Source organism: Lactuca serriola, chromosome 9 (assembly GCF_051521515.1).
Source record: "Lactuca serriola cultivar US96UC23 chromosome 9, Lser_US96UC23_V15, whole genome shotgun sequence".
NCBI lineage: Eukaryota > Viridiplantae > Streptophyta > Magnoliopsida > Asterales > Asteraceae > Lactuca > Lactuca serriola.
The window spans coordinates 107,605,002-107,620,868 of NC_136416.1; the positions used below are offsets into that span (position 1 = coordinate 107,605,002).

The following is a 15,867-nucleotide window of genomic DNA, read 5'->3' on the forward strand; positions in this document are numbered from 1 at the left end:
TATTAAAGTCCAGGGACCTGATATGTCATTATAACAATCATTATGGTACACAATATAAATGTACCTAACATGTACTAAGTATTACAAAATAGTCCTTAGGTCACAATAATGTGTTATTTTCCAACAATCAACACTAACAAAAATTTACTTCTCACAAACCAAAGAAATGACAATTTGCAATTGTGGGGCTCAAGGTATTATAAGGACCTCAAGAACTACCAACAACCCTGGACAGTTGTTTTACGCTTGTCCTAAAGAAGTATTTGGGTTGTACTGTAATTATTTATATTATAATTTTTTACCGAATATTTAAACATATACATAATTTTTTTGATATTCATTTATCAGCCACCACATACTGGGTTTATTTGTTAGTGGATGAGACAAAAGACAATAATTCGATGATAATTTCTAACTTAGCTCGATCGAAGAAGAAGCTTCAAAGCAAAATACTGCATTTGAAGATAGCATTACTATTTAGTTGGATTTTCCTTTTTGGTGTAGTTGTCTACAAGTTGTAAAATGTAAAATGTAATGTATGTTATTATTTGTAATGGTTTGTGTTTCCATCTATGATAATTTGTTATGCTATCCTTTTAATATTGTTTTCTACTAGTTGTAATCTATTATTTTTTTTCTGATTTCTTTAACTTTAGAACACATGTTGTTTAAAAATAAAACAAACATGATTTATGGAATATCAAATATTTATTTCTTCATATACAATTTAGACTTAAGGAAGAGAAGTTCTAACATGAAATATCAAAATAAAACAAACATGATTTATGGAATATCAAATACAATTTCGTCACATGTCGTTTCACTTGTAACATTTTTAATTTTACATCTTTTTTGGTCCAGTAATAACCTCGACCCATTTCATAATGAAATAACTGAAACACGCGACTCCAAAAAGAACCAATACGACCTATTCTGTTAAATGCATTGTTTGACATTAAATCACATCATAGGTATCTAGTTTACGATACAACAGTCAATCAAATACTATTATTTGACATTAACATAACTAGATTAGTAAACATAAGTAAACCAAATACTCTTACATATTTTTTTTTTGCTGAACAACCATTAATAAAAAGCAAAGATACATATATACTACCTAAAAATCAAAAATAAAAGACATACATAGACATATATTCTACCTTAAAATTACTTCAACAAACAAGGAAACTATTAAAATATTACTCATCTTCTTCCCACATTGGAAACTCGTAAGGATACTCTTTTTTCATAGCAATGACTTCCTTTTTTTTCTCCAAATAGTACTCACGAAGTTCTATTTTAGTCTTTAGCTTTCGAACAATTTCTTCACTAGAGCGGATCGAACTCTCGGCATATTGGATTTCTTCCCTAGTTCTTATAATCCAATTCCTTTTACGATCAATGTCATCCCAGTAGTTGTCTAGAAGGTTTCATTGGAAACGATAATCTTCAAAAGCCTTATCCACACCAGCTTCTCTTTGTAACAACACTTTTTTCGCTTCCTCATCCATCTTCTCCCCTAATATAGGATGATCGACGTGAGGAGGGGGATTGGTTGAAACGTTATGGGAATTTGACTCCAAATAAGGCTTATTGTTGGACGTAGATGGCCAATTAAATTTTGCCAGAATCCTTTTCATCTCCTCTGATCTTTCTGTCATTTTCACACTACAATTTTTTTGTATTGTTTCTTTGATTTCTGAATTGATAAGAAATGTACATTAAATATTGCATTAAATAGTAGTCAACAGCTAGAAGATAATAGTCAAAACCTATAGAAAATAGTCACTCCAATAAAATAGTAGTCAAAGACTAATAGAAAGTAGTCAAAACCAATAAAAAAGTAGTCAAATAACAATGATGTGTCGAAACTTCACTGTACCAGAAGACTACACATTAGGTAGTAACCAATGGCTAGTAGACAGTAGTCAAATCCTATAATAATGTAGTCAGATTACAATAATGTCTTGGTACGATATGGCAACACCTAATATAGTAGTCAAAACCTATTTGACAGTAGTCTAAGCCTATAAAAAAGTAGTTAAATTGTCAATTATATATAGACACTTAAATGTATGCGTCTGAGATTTACAAATAATTTATTAGTGGTTAATCTGTAACCCTCATACACATACAATCATGTCCACCTCTCAAGAAAAATGGTGGTTGATGCCACAAGAGAAGCGATTGCAAATGTTAACAAAAGAAGAAGAGATCAAGAACGAGATTAAAGGCGTTGAAGAGGATAGGAAACGGTTGGATAAATTACAAGCCGATATTTGGTCTGAAATGAGGTCGGTTCAAGACAAAGAACGAGACATAAAAACTGTAAGGGCTTGGGTATGAGATGCAATTGACTACGCCAACAAAGAAGAGGTTAAAATGAAAAAGATTCTCAAAAACATACAAAGAAATTATGACTGGGTGATTCAAGAAAAAACAAAATTTCTAAATGATTTTCCAGATGTTTGAATTTAATAATTCTTGATTAATCAAGTAGTAAGTTTATGCATTTTTTATGAGTTTATCTATGTAATAAGTTTTATATTTGCTTGTTTATTATGATTAATCTATATAATATGTACTATTCTCTTTATAGTTTGTTTAAGTTTAATAATCAGGGGAAATTTTGTTAAGTAATCGTCATCAAACAGTACACATTGAATGTCACTAAAAACATACAACTCAGACTAACTCAAAATCGACTGTATAGAAGATCCACAATATATCATGGCCATCCTATAACGAAACTGAGTAGCAGCAACAACAGGTTCCATCGAGATACCAATCGGTCGACCTGAAACAAGCTGCTCCATGAACATCAGCATAAACACACCACACTCTCCATACATCCTCTCTTGTTGGGGTACGTCCATAACATCCGTAACAGTGATGGATGCTTTCTGAACAGGCAAACCCATGTGGTTCCAATACTCAATTTCCACCAGAATGCAGCCCATAAGCTCTTCAAACCGAACAAAATCAATAATCTTCATGGCGCCAAATAATCGGAAGCTGTCTTACAAATTCAATGTCAGCGTGTCCATCCATAACTCGCCAAGTACCAAATGATGTGGGTTGATGCATATTGGAAAGTAAACCCATTTTAACACACAACCGTTGCAATTAATTACAATTAAATTCACTGATAATATATATTATTTCTTTACTTACACGGTCAACTTCCAGCCAAGATTTACATCCATCCAATGGGTCAAACGGATTTCCCGTTGCACTTCCTGCCCACTGGAACATCTCAAATGCACCAAAAAATGACAATGGCATGATTGTCCATCGAGCATCGTTCGGTCTCCGCTCATTCAAAAGCCTTCCCCATATGTCAACATGTTGCATTTAAATTTGATTGAAACATAAGTAGCCTATAAACTTTTTATATTATAAATATAAAGGAATGTCTTCATACCGCTTCATCTAAAAATCCCATGTCACTTGCATAAAAAAGCCGATCCCAAAACTTTGCTTCCATTTTTTCATTGTATAACCGATGTTTCAAAAAAACAGCCGGTTTGTTTCCCATGTATAAAGCAGGAGCATTACAACCCGGATTCACATACGGCTCCAATAAAAGTGTCGAGGGATCGCTGACAAATACGGGGGGCGGTTGTTCATTGTGTATTACCTTACTTGTACGATATCAAGGGGCATTTTGAACCTACATTATATACGTAGTCAATAACAATCCATATAGTAATAAAATTATAGTAAATATGATTTTTACCATACTTACCGAAACGTAAGGAGAACTAAGATATTGAGAAGGTTTCAATTGCCTAACCGGACGACCTTCTATAACAACAGGAGGCCTGTGTATATGATTTTCCGCATCCACAATGTCGCTAGCAACAACCTCCTTCTTTTTCTTCTTCTTCTACAAAAAACATATTTATTTTTTTAATATACTTTGAAAAAATAAAAAGTTTAATATACAAAACAAAAAAATAATAATCTCCTTCGCGATTTGTTTTCTAGAATCATACTCTGGTGGATTACTAACATGATCATCCTCGTTAACTCGATTTGATTTTTGTGGACTATATACCACATCCTCATTCCCCTACATTTAAAGAAAAATTAATTAATAAAAAGCTTCGTTAAAAAATTAAATAATACATCATATATATTAAATTTATAGTAATACCTCAAAAGCGTCATTAAAAAACTATTCCAAATCATCACCGTCTCGAGTTCCACCTTTATTTTTCAATCCTCGGATTTCTTCCTCCAAAGATTCAAGTCTTGCCATTATTTCTCACGTGGTGTTTTTGTTAATTTCCACCGTATGAGTTCGCTCGGTAGACTTGGAAGATTGGCTATTTGCACAACTTGTTTTTGACGAAGATGCCCCCTACATAAATTTTTTCATATATCAATAATACTTGAAATTTTTTATTATACTAAATAATGCTTTTACAAATTTACTTACATCATTTCTAAAGTTGTAGCGTACAGAAGAAGGGACTTCAGACGATTCACAATTCAGACTACTAATATATGTCAGATAATGTGGAGTAGAGGCCTCGACATCTGAGGCACTCATCTTTTTTTTTCGGTTGATGCGCCTCGTTCTCATCAACATCGAAAAGATCGCAGACTTTCGCTCAAGTTAACCTCCTAGTATGAAACCAATGCAATATACGAGGATGTAAATAATTGCGTTGTATTGCACCATTTCCGCGGATTGCTAGGAACATCTCCCATATACATATCTTGTAATAAATATACGTTAATTTATAAGTGTTAGCAATAACTAAAATTAAAAAAAAAAATAAAAACCGATAAATTATTAAATATATTTTTTTAATTACTTAAATATACCTTCAAAGGAATAACAAAACCTGATAGTGTGTACACAATCGCTTTTGTTGGATGGTTGGATATATGATCCTCAAATTTCTTAAACATACCCGACAATTTAGGATATGTTTTACTCCATAGATAACTCCCCCACGAGAACCTATATTATAAGAAAAAAGTATTAGTTAAACGTATAAAAATTGGTATTTTATTATAAATATTAAATTGACAAATACCTATTCCATTGATCCAGGTTCTCCACCACCCACAAAGATTCCTTGGTGACTTTATCATTAAGCTCCTTTCCCAAAAAACCTTGATTGAGGATATATAGAAAAATGACACGGACACCGTCTTGAGCTGATATGTCATTGAACCGTTGATTCAAGATAAGGAACTCTAAATCTTCTACAACTAAAGAAGTGTCCGTGCGATATGGGAAGACTCTGGACCGAAATGTATTTTCACCATATCCGTGTTTATACATGGTTGAAAATTCGATCCTTGATTTAGGACACCGACCCATGTAAAGTCCAGTCACCAGACAAAACTCCTCCGGCCCAAATGATAGTGTATGTCTAGAAAACCTAAAATATAGGCGTTCAGCGGCGTCCATTTCAGCAGTAGGACGCAACATATGCAGTAACAGCCTATGAATAAGAAGTCCTTCTCCGGACTGAGCTGGTAGGTCCAACAAGTAACCGAAGCTAGTTTTTGAAAACAAATCGCGTACGGGTTTGTTCAAGCGACTCAAAACTTCATGCAATTTATGGCATGAAGCTTTGACAGATAAGTGACCCATCATCGATTTGTTTGGAAGCTACAAAATTAAATAAACATTAGGGTTAAATAAAGTTTTATAAAACTAAAAAAAACTGATAAACAATTAGAGAAAGCACACAATATAAGACTTAATCATTTCATATATTCTATTTACTTTGTATAAAATACCAAAGGAAATTAATTGACTACATTTTTTTTTGTATTTTCTATACTACTAGTATACCAAATTTAGCATTGTACTTTCAAAATGGTGTGACAGTAACATATTTTATAACAAACCCGAAAGTAGCAAAACACAATGTTATTTTATCAATACAGTATACTTCAAAGTATCTACAAATTATAAACATAAAAACATTTTCAAATCAATAGTACATTGCTACTGTATGCTATAATTGAGACATAGAAAATAACATCATTTTAAACAACATGCAAACATTGAATCATAACATACATACAAGGGGATACAATCCTTAAAAATACGTTTAAAAATAACTTTCTTTTGAAGAATAATGAAAAGAAATATATAAAAACATATGTTTTAGGAAACCTATGATTTTTTTCCCAATAAAAAATCATAAAATACATAAAAGGGGATACAAATGTTTATTAGTTATTAAAAGATATAAATAAATAACGAAATCGTAGGTTTTTGGGAAAGCTACGGTGTACAAGTGTTTACTGCACAAACTGTGCAATAAATGCTTGTACACCGTAGGTTTCCAAAAAACCTACTGTTTCGTTTTTTTTTTTTTTATTTATTTATTTTTTTTTATTTTTATAAATTATACGACTACAAAATTAACAAGATTCCGATCCCATTGAATCGATTTAAAAAAAATGAAAAAAAAACAAATTTTCGTATGGTTCATACGAAAACATAGGTGTACAAGTCGACAATGCACAATCTGTGCATTGGGCACTTGTACACCGTAGGTTTCGTATGAAACCTACGGTTTAATATTTTTTTTTCGATTTTTTTTCAAAAAAAATTTAACCACATATATAAAACCTACTCCTTATCACAAAGACGGTAAAATTTTGATGAAAAGTAGACAAACCTGGTTGTTCTTCGGGTGCTCCATTGAGAGAAAAAAGTAGCAAAACCAAAGAAAACAATAGGCAAAATGACCTAATCTGAAAAAAATTTCATTATATACTTTGGGCTAATGGGCCACGAAAAGGTAAACGGGCCCGTGAAACAGTACCGTATTTGCACAAAACAATAGTTTTCTCAATAAAAAAGTAGTCAACGGCGTTGACCGTTGTCAACCCTATGTTGACTACGGTTTTGTGGGCTATTTTTGGCTAAGTCGTTTTTTTGGCTATTTTTTGATAAGTAATTAAGAAAAAAGGCTAGATTAGTAATTTCCCCTATATTCAAACATTAAGAGGTAATACAATTATTGTTTTGTTTATTGTTGCACTTGTGCTATATATTCACTTTACCTATGATCCATGAACTTAGTCGCATAGTCCGACGTGTTCCGCCGCAGCCGGGGGTGTGACAAATGATAATTTGGATTAAGCCTAGTCATACCATTACAAAAATAACCAAATCCAACAAAATTATCATGTATTGAAAATGTATACTTGTCATTTTCCAACACTATGCTATACCCACACTTATTTAAAACTATTTCATATAAGTGATTCTTTTGAATCCCTGGTACATACAATACATTATCTAAATACAAAAATTTTCCAAAAGTAAAGTTAAGTAAAACATATATTAAACCCTTGATTGGTTTAGTTGAAACATTTCCCATTTCACACCAAATCCGTATTCAATTGGTTGGTATTCTTAAATCAACGAAGATCTTTGCACACATGATTGGTTGATCCTGAATCAAACCACCAATGCAACATCATCATCCCACACATAAAATTCTTCAGAAATCAAATGAACATAATTCTAAATATATTTAGAATTATGCATGAAAACAAAAATCTGACCTTGTTCCTTTTCTGGATCTTTAGATCCACTTGGACCTATTTTATGAAGACAACAATCCTTCTTGAAGTGACCTGGTTTGTTAAAGTTCCAACAAACCAATTTTGCCTTTTTGTTAGAAGACTTGTCATCCTTTCCTTTGAACTTCCTTTTTACTTTAGGCTAGTTGGAATTCCTTGATCCACCACCTTCCACCATATTCATAGAAGAGAAACCAACTTGGTTCTTGCCTTTAGGATTATTATCACGTTATTGAGTCCTTAAAGATTCTTCAATCCTTAAGTGACTTTCAAGTTAAATAAAAGTTAATTATTCCTTTTTATGTTTAAGAGTATGTTTAAACTCTTTACAAGAAGGGGGAATTTTGTCAATGATAATAGCCACATAAATGGCTTCATCCATTTTCAGATTGTGTTGAGCAAACTATCCCAAAATCCTTAACATTTCATGGAATTATTCCATTATAGGTCTGGTATCAACCATCTTGTAACACATGAAATTACTGACCATTGAGAATGTGGCCATGAAAAATATAGTCATCATTTTCCAGTTTGATCTCCTCATTGTTGCCTCCAAAGTTTCATCTTCAACAAATTTAGGCATGAGTGTACTCAGAACATACACCACTTTCAAAGTGGTTAGGAGGAAATGCATCTTCTTCTCCCATCTACGAAAGTCTTGGCCTTTGAACTTCAGTAACATGTCAAACTTGCTTGTTATTTCCTTCCATTTTTTTAGAAATCGAGGATAAAAGATTTCTTGGATTCTATGAAATTTGTATCAAATTGAAGTTTTTCGATAATACAGATCGAACATTTAATTGGATAAAATTTAGAGATTTTGAATTGAGAGAATGTGTGTAAATATGTTCTTGAAGATGTACAAAAAAATAACCAAAAAACGGGTATAAGATCTATGTTTGAAAATTGTCACAAGATAGTTTCAAACTATCACAAAAACCGCCAAAAATTGTGATAAAAACAAATATTTGGACAAGGTTAAAAATGGGTCAATTTTCAAAAATCTGGATTTTTGATGCATTTTTAGCAAATCAAAACAACCCACAATGGATTCATTTTCGGCCCCAACCAGGGGTCCTGCCCCTTGGACCATGCTACTAGGGACGCTACCACTGGACCCCCATTCGTTTAGGGGTTTTACCCTAAATGACAATGTACTTTGAATCTTGATCAAACTCAAATAAATGTGCACTTCACACATCCCTTAATTGTTTAATGTTTATCACAATTGTATTTGGTCGACAAATCAATCCATTACACTTAAATACACATTGGTAATACAAATCACCAAGAATTTTGATGGATTTGAGTTGGAGTTTGGACAGCTCCACGATTAAAGGTCGAATCTTTAACTATTTTGGACCCATTGTGGTACTAAGATTTGGAGTTCATCTTTATTTAAGTGTCATGCATGGTCTTGATGATATTTTTGGTCCCTTTTAGATAAGGTTAGAGATCTTAATGTTTTGAGTCTTTGGAATGGATAATGTTGAAAACTTTGTCCATGAGAATCATTAGAAGAATTAGATATGAGCTTTACGACTTTAGACTTGATTTTTAAGAGCTAAATGGAATAAGCTATTATGGGTGTTCGCCTCAGCGAGGTCGGATGTTGGCCACGGTGCGGTGGTTTGCATACCCCGCGTTGTTTTTATCATCTAATGACTACGATGCGACCAAAGGGGTTGGCCGCAACGCGGTAGTCGATGGTTGGTTGACCGTTGACTTTTTGACCAGTTTTACTTTTGGTCAAACTATGATAGAATAGAGTATTCGACTAAGAAATGGTCGTGGTTTGGCGTTAGGTAACTTGGGTTAGCTGTTTTGTTGTTGAGGTTATTGTTGAGTCATTTAACTATACTATGTAAGATGCTTGTTATCTTTGTGACTTTTGCATGGATGTTTGTATGTATGTTGGGTGAGGCCTGCTATTATGTTTATTGTGTGAGACCCGTGGGCGAGGCCAATTTATATGCATGTTGGGGGAGGCTTGTTGGGTGAGATCTGTTATATTGTTAGGCGAGGCCCATTATGTATGTTGAGCGACAACTGTATTGGTATGTGGTACCTTGGGGAACTAACTAAGCTTTGTGCTTACGATTTTAAGTTAAATGTTGCAGGTCTTTTCAGCGGTATGGGAAGAGCACGATGTGATTGTGTCACTTCTGTTATATGTTGCAAAGATGTTCCACATTATATTATTAATACTCTGATGTATGTTTTCAAACCAATTGAATATTTACTTTCATGAATGAATGACATGGTTTTTTTTTTATTTTAAAATGAAAATTTTGATTTGAAATTTGGGATGTAATATATATATATATATATATATATATATATATATATATATATATATATAAACCCATATGACTTATGTATTTCTTATAAAAAAAACTTATCTAGCCTAATCTTTGTGTTGTGAAGCCCATCCCTCAGTCCCTCCGCTCCAGTAATAGTAAGACATAACCCTAATGAAAATGCTAAATACCTAAATCATAATATCTAGTTATCGACGCATATTCATGTTTCCACTTTTCAATAAAATCTTTCAAAATTTCTTTTTTGACAAAATTGTTGAACGAGCTCGACTCAAATGGGACTAAAAGCCCAAACTGTAAAAGCAAATCAGAGCCAAACCATTAGTAACAGTTTAGTTTTAATTTTCAATGGTTCGGCTTCAATTTTCGATTGACAACTATTACTAACGGTTTGGTTTTGGTTTGACCTAAAAACCGAAAAATGGGACCATGAACACCCCGTCACCCCCCATTTGCATTTCATGAGGAAAGTTCCAAATATATTAGTCATTGTACTTTCTTTTTTCTAAGATGGTTTAGATTATTTAGCTATATTTCATTAACATTTTGTTATCGACTTACCTTTATTTCAACACTTCGCCAAGCATACATCTGCTCGTCGCCACCACCACCACCACCATTGACTTTTGCCTTCCCCAATATCTACTATTTCCGCCACAAACTACCATCAGCTGCTCCTACCACCACCATGATTTTCAATCACTTTCGATGCCTCCATTAATATTGTCACTGTAGGTATGCTTACCAATATAAATTTTCAAATAAATTAAATTGCATTTATTGTAGCTAGGGTTGTAAACGAACTAAACATTCAACGAACTGTTCATGAACGAATATGAACACAAATTCTCGTTCGTTTAGTTAAACAAATGAATATGAACAATGATCTCGTTCGTTCAATCATGTTCATAAACTTTCGTTTAGGTTCATTTATGTCCGTTTATATAAGTTCCTTTTATGTTTATATATGCTTAATTGTGTTTGATTACATTACTATATTAGATGTTCATCTATTTTTATATATGTTCAATTATGTTTGTTTATCTTTGTTCATTTATGTTCGTTCATTAATGTCCGTTTAGCATGTTCAGGAGCATAAACGAACAAACATGAACAATCAAAAATTTGTTAAACGAACGAACATGAACAAGAAAACTCGGTCGTTTATCCGTTCGTGTTCATTTATTCGTTCGACTAACTTAAACGAACAAACATGAACAAGCCTTGTTCGTGATCGTTTAGTTCTTTTACAGTCCTATCTATAGCTATTATGTTTTATCATATTTTACTTTATTTTTAGTTTTCATCAATAATATTTCATAGATTTTACCTTCGATTTTTCAGTTATCTTTCCTATGGGTTTATGAGTCTTGAAGATGACATGGTTGATTTCTTCGTTCAGTTGATGGCCTTTGATTCTGTTTTCTAGTTTCAAAACTCTGATTTGACTTACATGTTCATGCTATTTTCTAATTGTAGTGGACACTCTATTCATCTTAGTTCTTTGCTTTTTAATAGGCAAAAATAAGGGAGAAAAGATGCTACTAAAAGGGTTTTTACTTTATAATTGAAAGACAAACTGTGAAAGTAATTAAGGAAGATATAACTACTACTTGTTGTTGTTTTCTTCTACAAAATAGCCTAATAGTAATACAACTAGTATTTAAAACTAAAATTAACCATATTACAAATCTAACCACACTCTTAAATACAAATGATGACACCAATTCCTTGTTTCAACATCTTGATTCTAAACTGAACTTTCAAATTCCGATTCCCCCAAGTTTTTTCTTGTTCAATTAAAAGTAACGATCCTTCAACTGCTTTCATCACTACTTGATGAAAATGACGAGTCACTACTTTCAACAATTTGTAGTTTCTTGCTTTTTGATCTTCTTGAGCTCGAATGCATATTGCTGCTTTTATTGTTGCTTCTTGAGTTGGACTTGTTATTTGAATTGTTGGTTACACTACTACTTTGATCATCATCAAATGCGTCATGACTTTTCTTGCTCAAATTTTCATCTACCCTTTTGTTTCTTGATGATTTCCTATTCACACTTTTCTTCCTCAAACTGTTATTTGAATGTGTTTTGAAGCTCTTGCTGCTTCTTTTTGATGAATTTCTACTCCCATTTATGCTTTCCGTTTGAAATGTAACTTTCCTTTTGATGCTTTTGGGTTTTGATTTCGTTCTATAGCTCGTTTCTTCTTGTTGGCTTTCATCTTCACCATAATCATCTTCATTATATAAACTTTCCGATGACCAACTACCATCATCATCATCATACTCAACCTTGTTATTGTTGTTCCCAATAGGGTTTTCTTCATACTCTTCGTCGGAATCAGTGTAACTAATTTCTTCTTCTGTTCCATCGTTCTGACTAGACGCTTCTTGATGCTCTTGTTCAGCCTCTCTTGATGATGATGATGATGATGATCTCTTTTGCTCATGTGGATTGTTAGTTGAAGCAGGAGCAGGATGAGTTTTTGGTGATGGTGGAGCCACCATGAGGAAGCTTAGAGCCGCCACCACATCGGAGATCAGTGGCCGGACAGATGGCTCCTCTTGCACGCACATGGCCGCCACCCCAACTGCTTGATTTAAACTTCTCTCTGGAAATGCTCCTTGCAACCGTGGATCCGCCATTTCAGGAAACCTCTTTGGCTCTCTGAAATAAGGTTGTGCCTGTTGTTTCAGTGACAATTAACTATCCACTTTTTTAAAAAAGAACTGAAATTAAATTTTTCATAAGAGCATCTCCACTGTCAAAACTTTTTACTATTTGATTTTTTTTTACTATTTGAAAAAGCTTTCCTATAGATAAAAGATTTTTTGAAAATCTTTTTGGCCTTACACTTCCTAACAATTTATTTTACACAATAGTTACATTTAGATATTAGTTTTTTATGTATTTTTTTCTTATATAATCTATTAGATTAAATATACAAAATATATTTGAATATATTTTATGTAGATTTATATCATAAAAAGTAATTTTTAAAATTTTGAAGATCATACAAATACCAAAGATTAAAAACATTACACTAACATGCTATTTAATCTTTTTTTATTTATTAAATAATGCTATTTTGAAAAAATAAAATATGAAGTAAACTTAAAAATTGAAAAATCATATTAAAGGTAGTTTATATAACATATAACAAATAAAAAAGATAAAGATAAATTAGTTAACTTCAAAAAAAAACTTTTTCAAAGGTTAATAATTGGAGTGAGTTTATAACAATGATTTATTGATCAACAAAGGTTAATTGAAATCTAACGCAACAAAAATAAAAACTTTTAAGAGATTAATCATTAGATATGTTCTTATACATATAAACAAGTCGATGAGCATTAGTGTATTACCCAGTTGACAACATTTTGCTCGTCTATCGGGAGATTGGTATCTAATGCTTTTCTTCCGGTAATGAGCTCGAGCAAAACAATCCCAAAACTGTAAACATCGGATTTGGGTGTGAGCTCACCGTTTTGTTCATATTCTGGAGCACAACCAACAGTAGCAACCATTCTTTGTTGCATAGTATTACCAGAGTCGAGTTCAAGTTTCACGAGCCCATAATCTGTGAGCTTTGGATTGAAGTTTTCATCTAGCATAATGTTTGATGACTTAAAGTTTCGATAGAGAATGGGTGGATTTGCCTTCTCATGTAAATATTCCATAGCTTGTGCACTTCCCGATGCTATTTTCATCCTTGTGATCCAATCTAATGGCTTTCCCTCTGGTGGAACCTCTGTCAAACAGTAGTAAAAAGAAAAATTGATGATCATATACAACCACAAAAATTCAAGTCATTAAAGTATTAAGAAAGAGTATTATCACAACCACAAAAATACCATGGAGATGATATTTGAGGCCCCCACTTTGCATGTATTCATAAACGAGAATCCGCTGATCTCCATCAGCACAATACCCAATCAGTTGGACAAGATTTGGATGTTGAAGATGACTCAACTTGGTGACTTCAACAAGAAACTCTTTGTTTGCTTTTGTTCCATGTCTGTCTAGTTGCTTCACAGCCACAATCTTCAATCATCAATTAGCACACATTAAGAATATACATGTCAGAGATTTCTATTCGAATTAAGTTGTAATCACACAAGCCAAAAAAGATTTGACATTAATGGCTTACATAATTACCTGACCACTACCCTGAAGAGTTCCTTTATAAACTTTTCCAAATGCGCTCTCACCTAATAGACATTCTCGCCTGAAATTCTTGGTGGCTATGGCCACCTCCCGAAAACCAAAATTACGGGCGGAGTTATCCATGACGTGATGATTGTCTTCATTTGTATTGATGGTAGCCGGAGCAGTAGTCGCAGCAGAGGGACCAGAACGTTGTTGATTATTCGCTTGACTTAAAGGCCCTGATGTCACTGAAACAAAAAAGAGCTTACTTAAATTACAAGAGTAAATTACACGAATAGTCCTTACAGTTTGGGGTAATTAGCGCGTTAATCCCTAACTTATTTTTTTAACTTGGAAGGTCTTTACTATTTGTTTTTGTTACGCACTTGGTCCCTAGTGTTTGTTTTTGTTACACGCTTGGTCCTTGCGTTAGTTAAAAAGACTATTATTTAAATAGAGAAAAATGATGGAATAGGTAAGGTAAGGTGAGAGATGTGGGGTTGAGGTTGTGTTTATTTAAATAAATTAAAAAATCAAGGGCAAAATAGTGTTTTTAGGTAAGACATGGACCAATCGCGTAACAAAAACAAACAATAAGGATCTTCTGAGTTAAAAAAATAAGCTAGGGACCAAACGCGCAAATTACTCTAAACCATAGGGATTATTCGTGTACTTTACTCAAATTACAAATATGTTTTGATTATTAAATTATAAAAGTCATCTATTTTATCACAAATCATAATACATCAACGGTTTAAGCATTTTCTTTGGGTTAAAAGAATGGACAGTTTCATCAAGATGAAAAGTAGAATTTTTATTAAGAAAGAAATATATCTATAATCTTGCCCTTAACTCATGCGTGTGTGTGTAACATTTTAAGACGTTTGATATAATAAATAGATCCAAGAAGAAAAGTAGAGTTTTTACAAAAACAAAAAGGTGCTAGAAATGCTATTGTAATTTTCATGTATTTCCTTAAATAAAAAATGTACATGGAAACTTGCATGCATGCATACGTACCAGGACCAGGAGATTGAGAATTTGGGTGTCCTTTTGATTTTGATAAAGGCGAATCGTTTTGTTCATTGAATTCTGGATCCTTGCTTCCGAAGCAACAACTCATATCTCATTCCCTCATATATTAATTATCTCTATGATAAAATTCAATAACTCTCAAATGAAGAATCAATTTCAGAAAATGCATGTACACCGAGTTCAAAATTGATGCTTTTGTGTTACATATTTATCTTCGAAGATCACTGTTCAAAAGCGTGTAACATTCATCCAAGAACGTTGTAAAACCAGAAAATGAGAAGAAAGCTTTGTTGAATGTACGAAGGAGGGGTTTTGGTCCTCCATGCTGTGAATAGAGGGAGTTGCAGAAGAACCCCCCAAATGCAGGAAAGCCATAAAGAAAGATATTAGGAGAGGACAAGAATGCCATGGCTTTGGGAAAGCTTTTGGATGGAGGAAATTGTGGGGATATAAAAGGACATATGTTTGGTGCTTTTTTTTTTCTTTTTTTTTTCGTAGCATCTTGTGTGAAATAGAGATAACTTATAGATTTGGTTGCGATTACTTAATTCACCAAAACGATAGTGTTTATCAATCACCCAACCTTATCGATGGGTGTTATTTAATTGAAATACGAGTAATTACAAATTCAGTCCCTGTGGTATATTGAAAATCGTATGTTTAATCCAGATTTTGATTGTTGTCCGAAAGTCATCCCCCAGTTCCTTTTTATCACAAATTTGAACCATGGATTTTTAAACTTAGCAGCCTGACTATTTAGATAACAAAACTATAAAATTGGT

At 32.9% G+C, this 15,867-nt stretch overlaps 1 protein-coding gene across 1 annotated transcript; it reads right to left on the reverse strand.

The window, feature by feature from the left end:
* Positions 1–11,497: 11,497 nt before the first annotated feature.
* LOC145073143 (putative serine/threonine-protein kinase PBL24) lies at positions 11,498–15,433 on the reverse strand. The gene is made up of 5 exons (XM_079019703.1): positions 15,071–15,433; positions 14,060–14,298; positions 13,756–13,945; positions 13,267–13,652; positions 11,498–12,585 (listed from the first exon to the last, which is right to left on the reverse strand). The coding sequence occupies exons 1-5, from the start codon at positions 15,171–15,173 to the stop codon at positions 11,713–11,715; spliced, it is 1,791 nt and encodes a 596-aa protein (XP_078875829.1). The 5' UTR covers positions 15,174–15,433; the 3' UTR covers positions 11,498–11,712.
* Between the last annotated feature and the right edge of the window lie 434 nt (positions 15,434–15,867).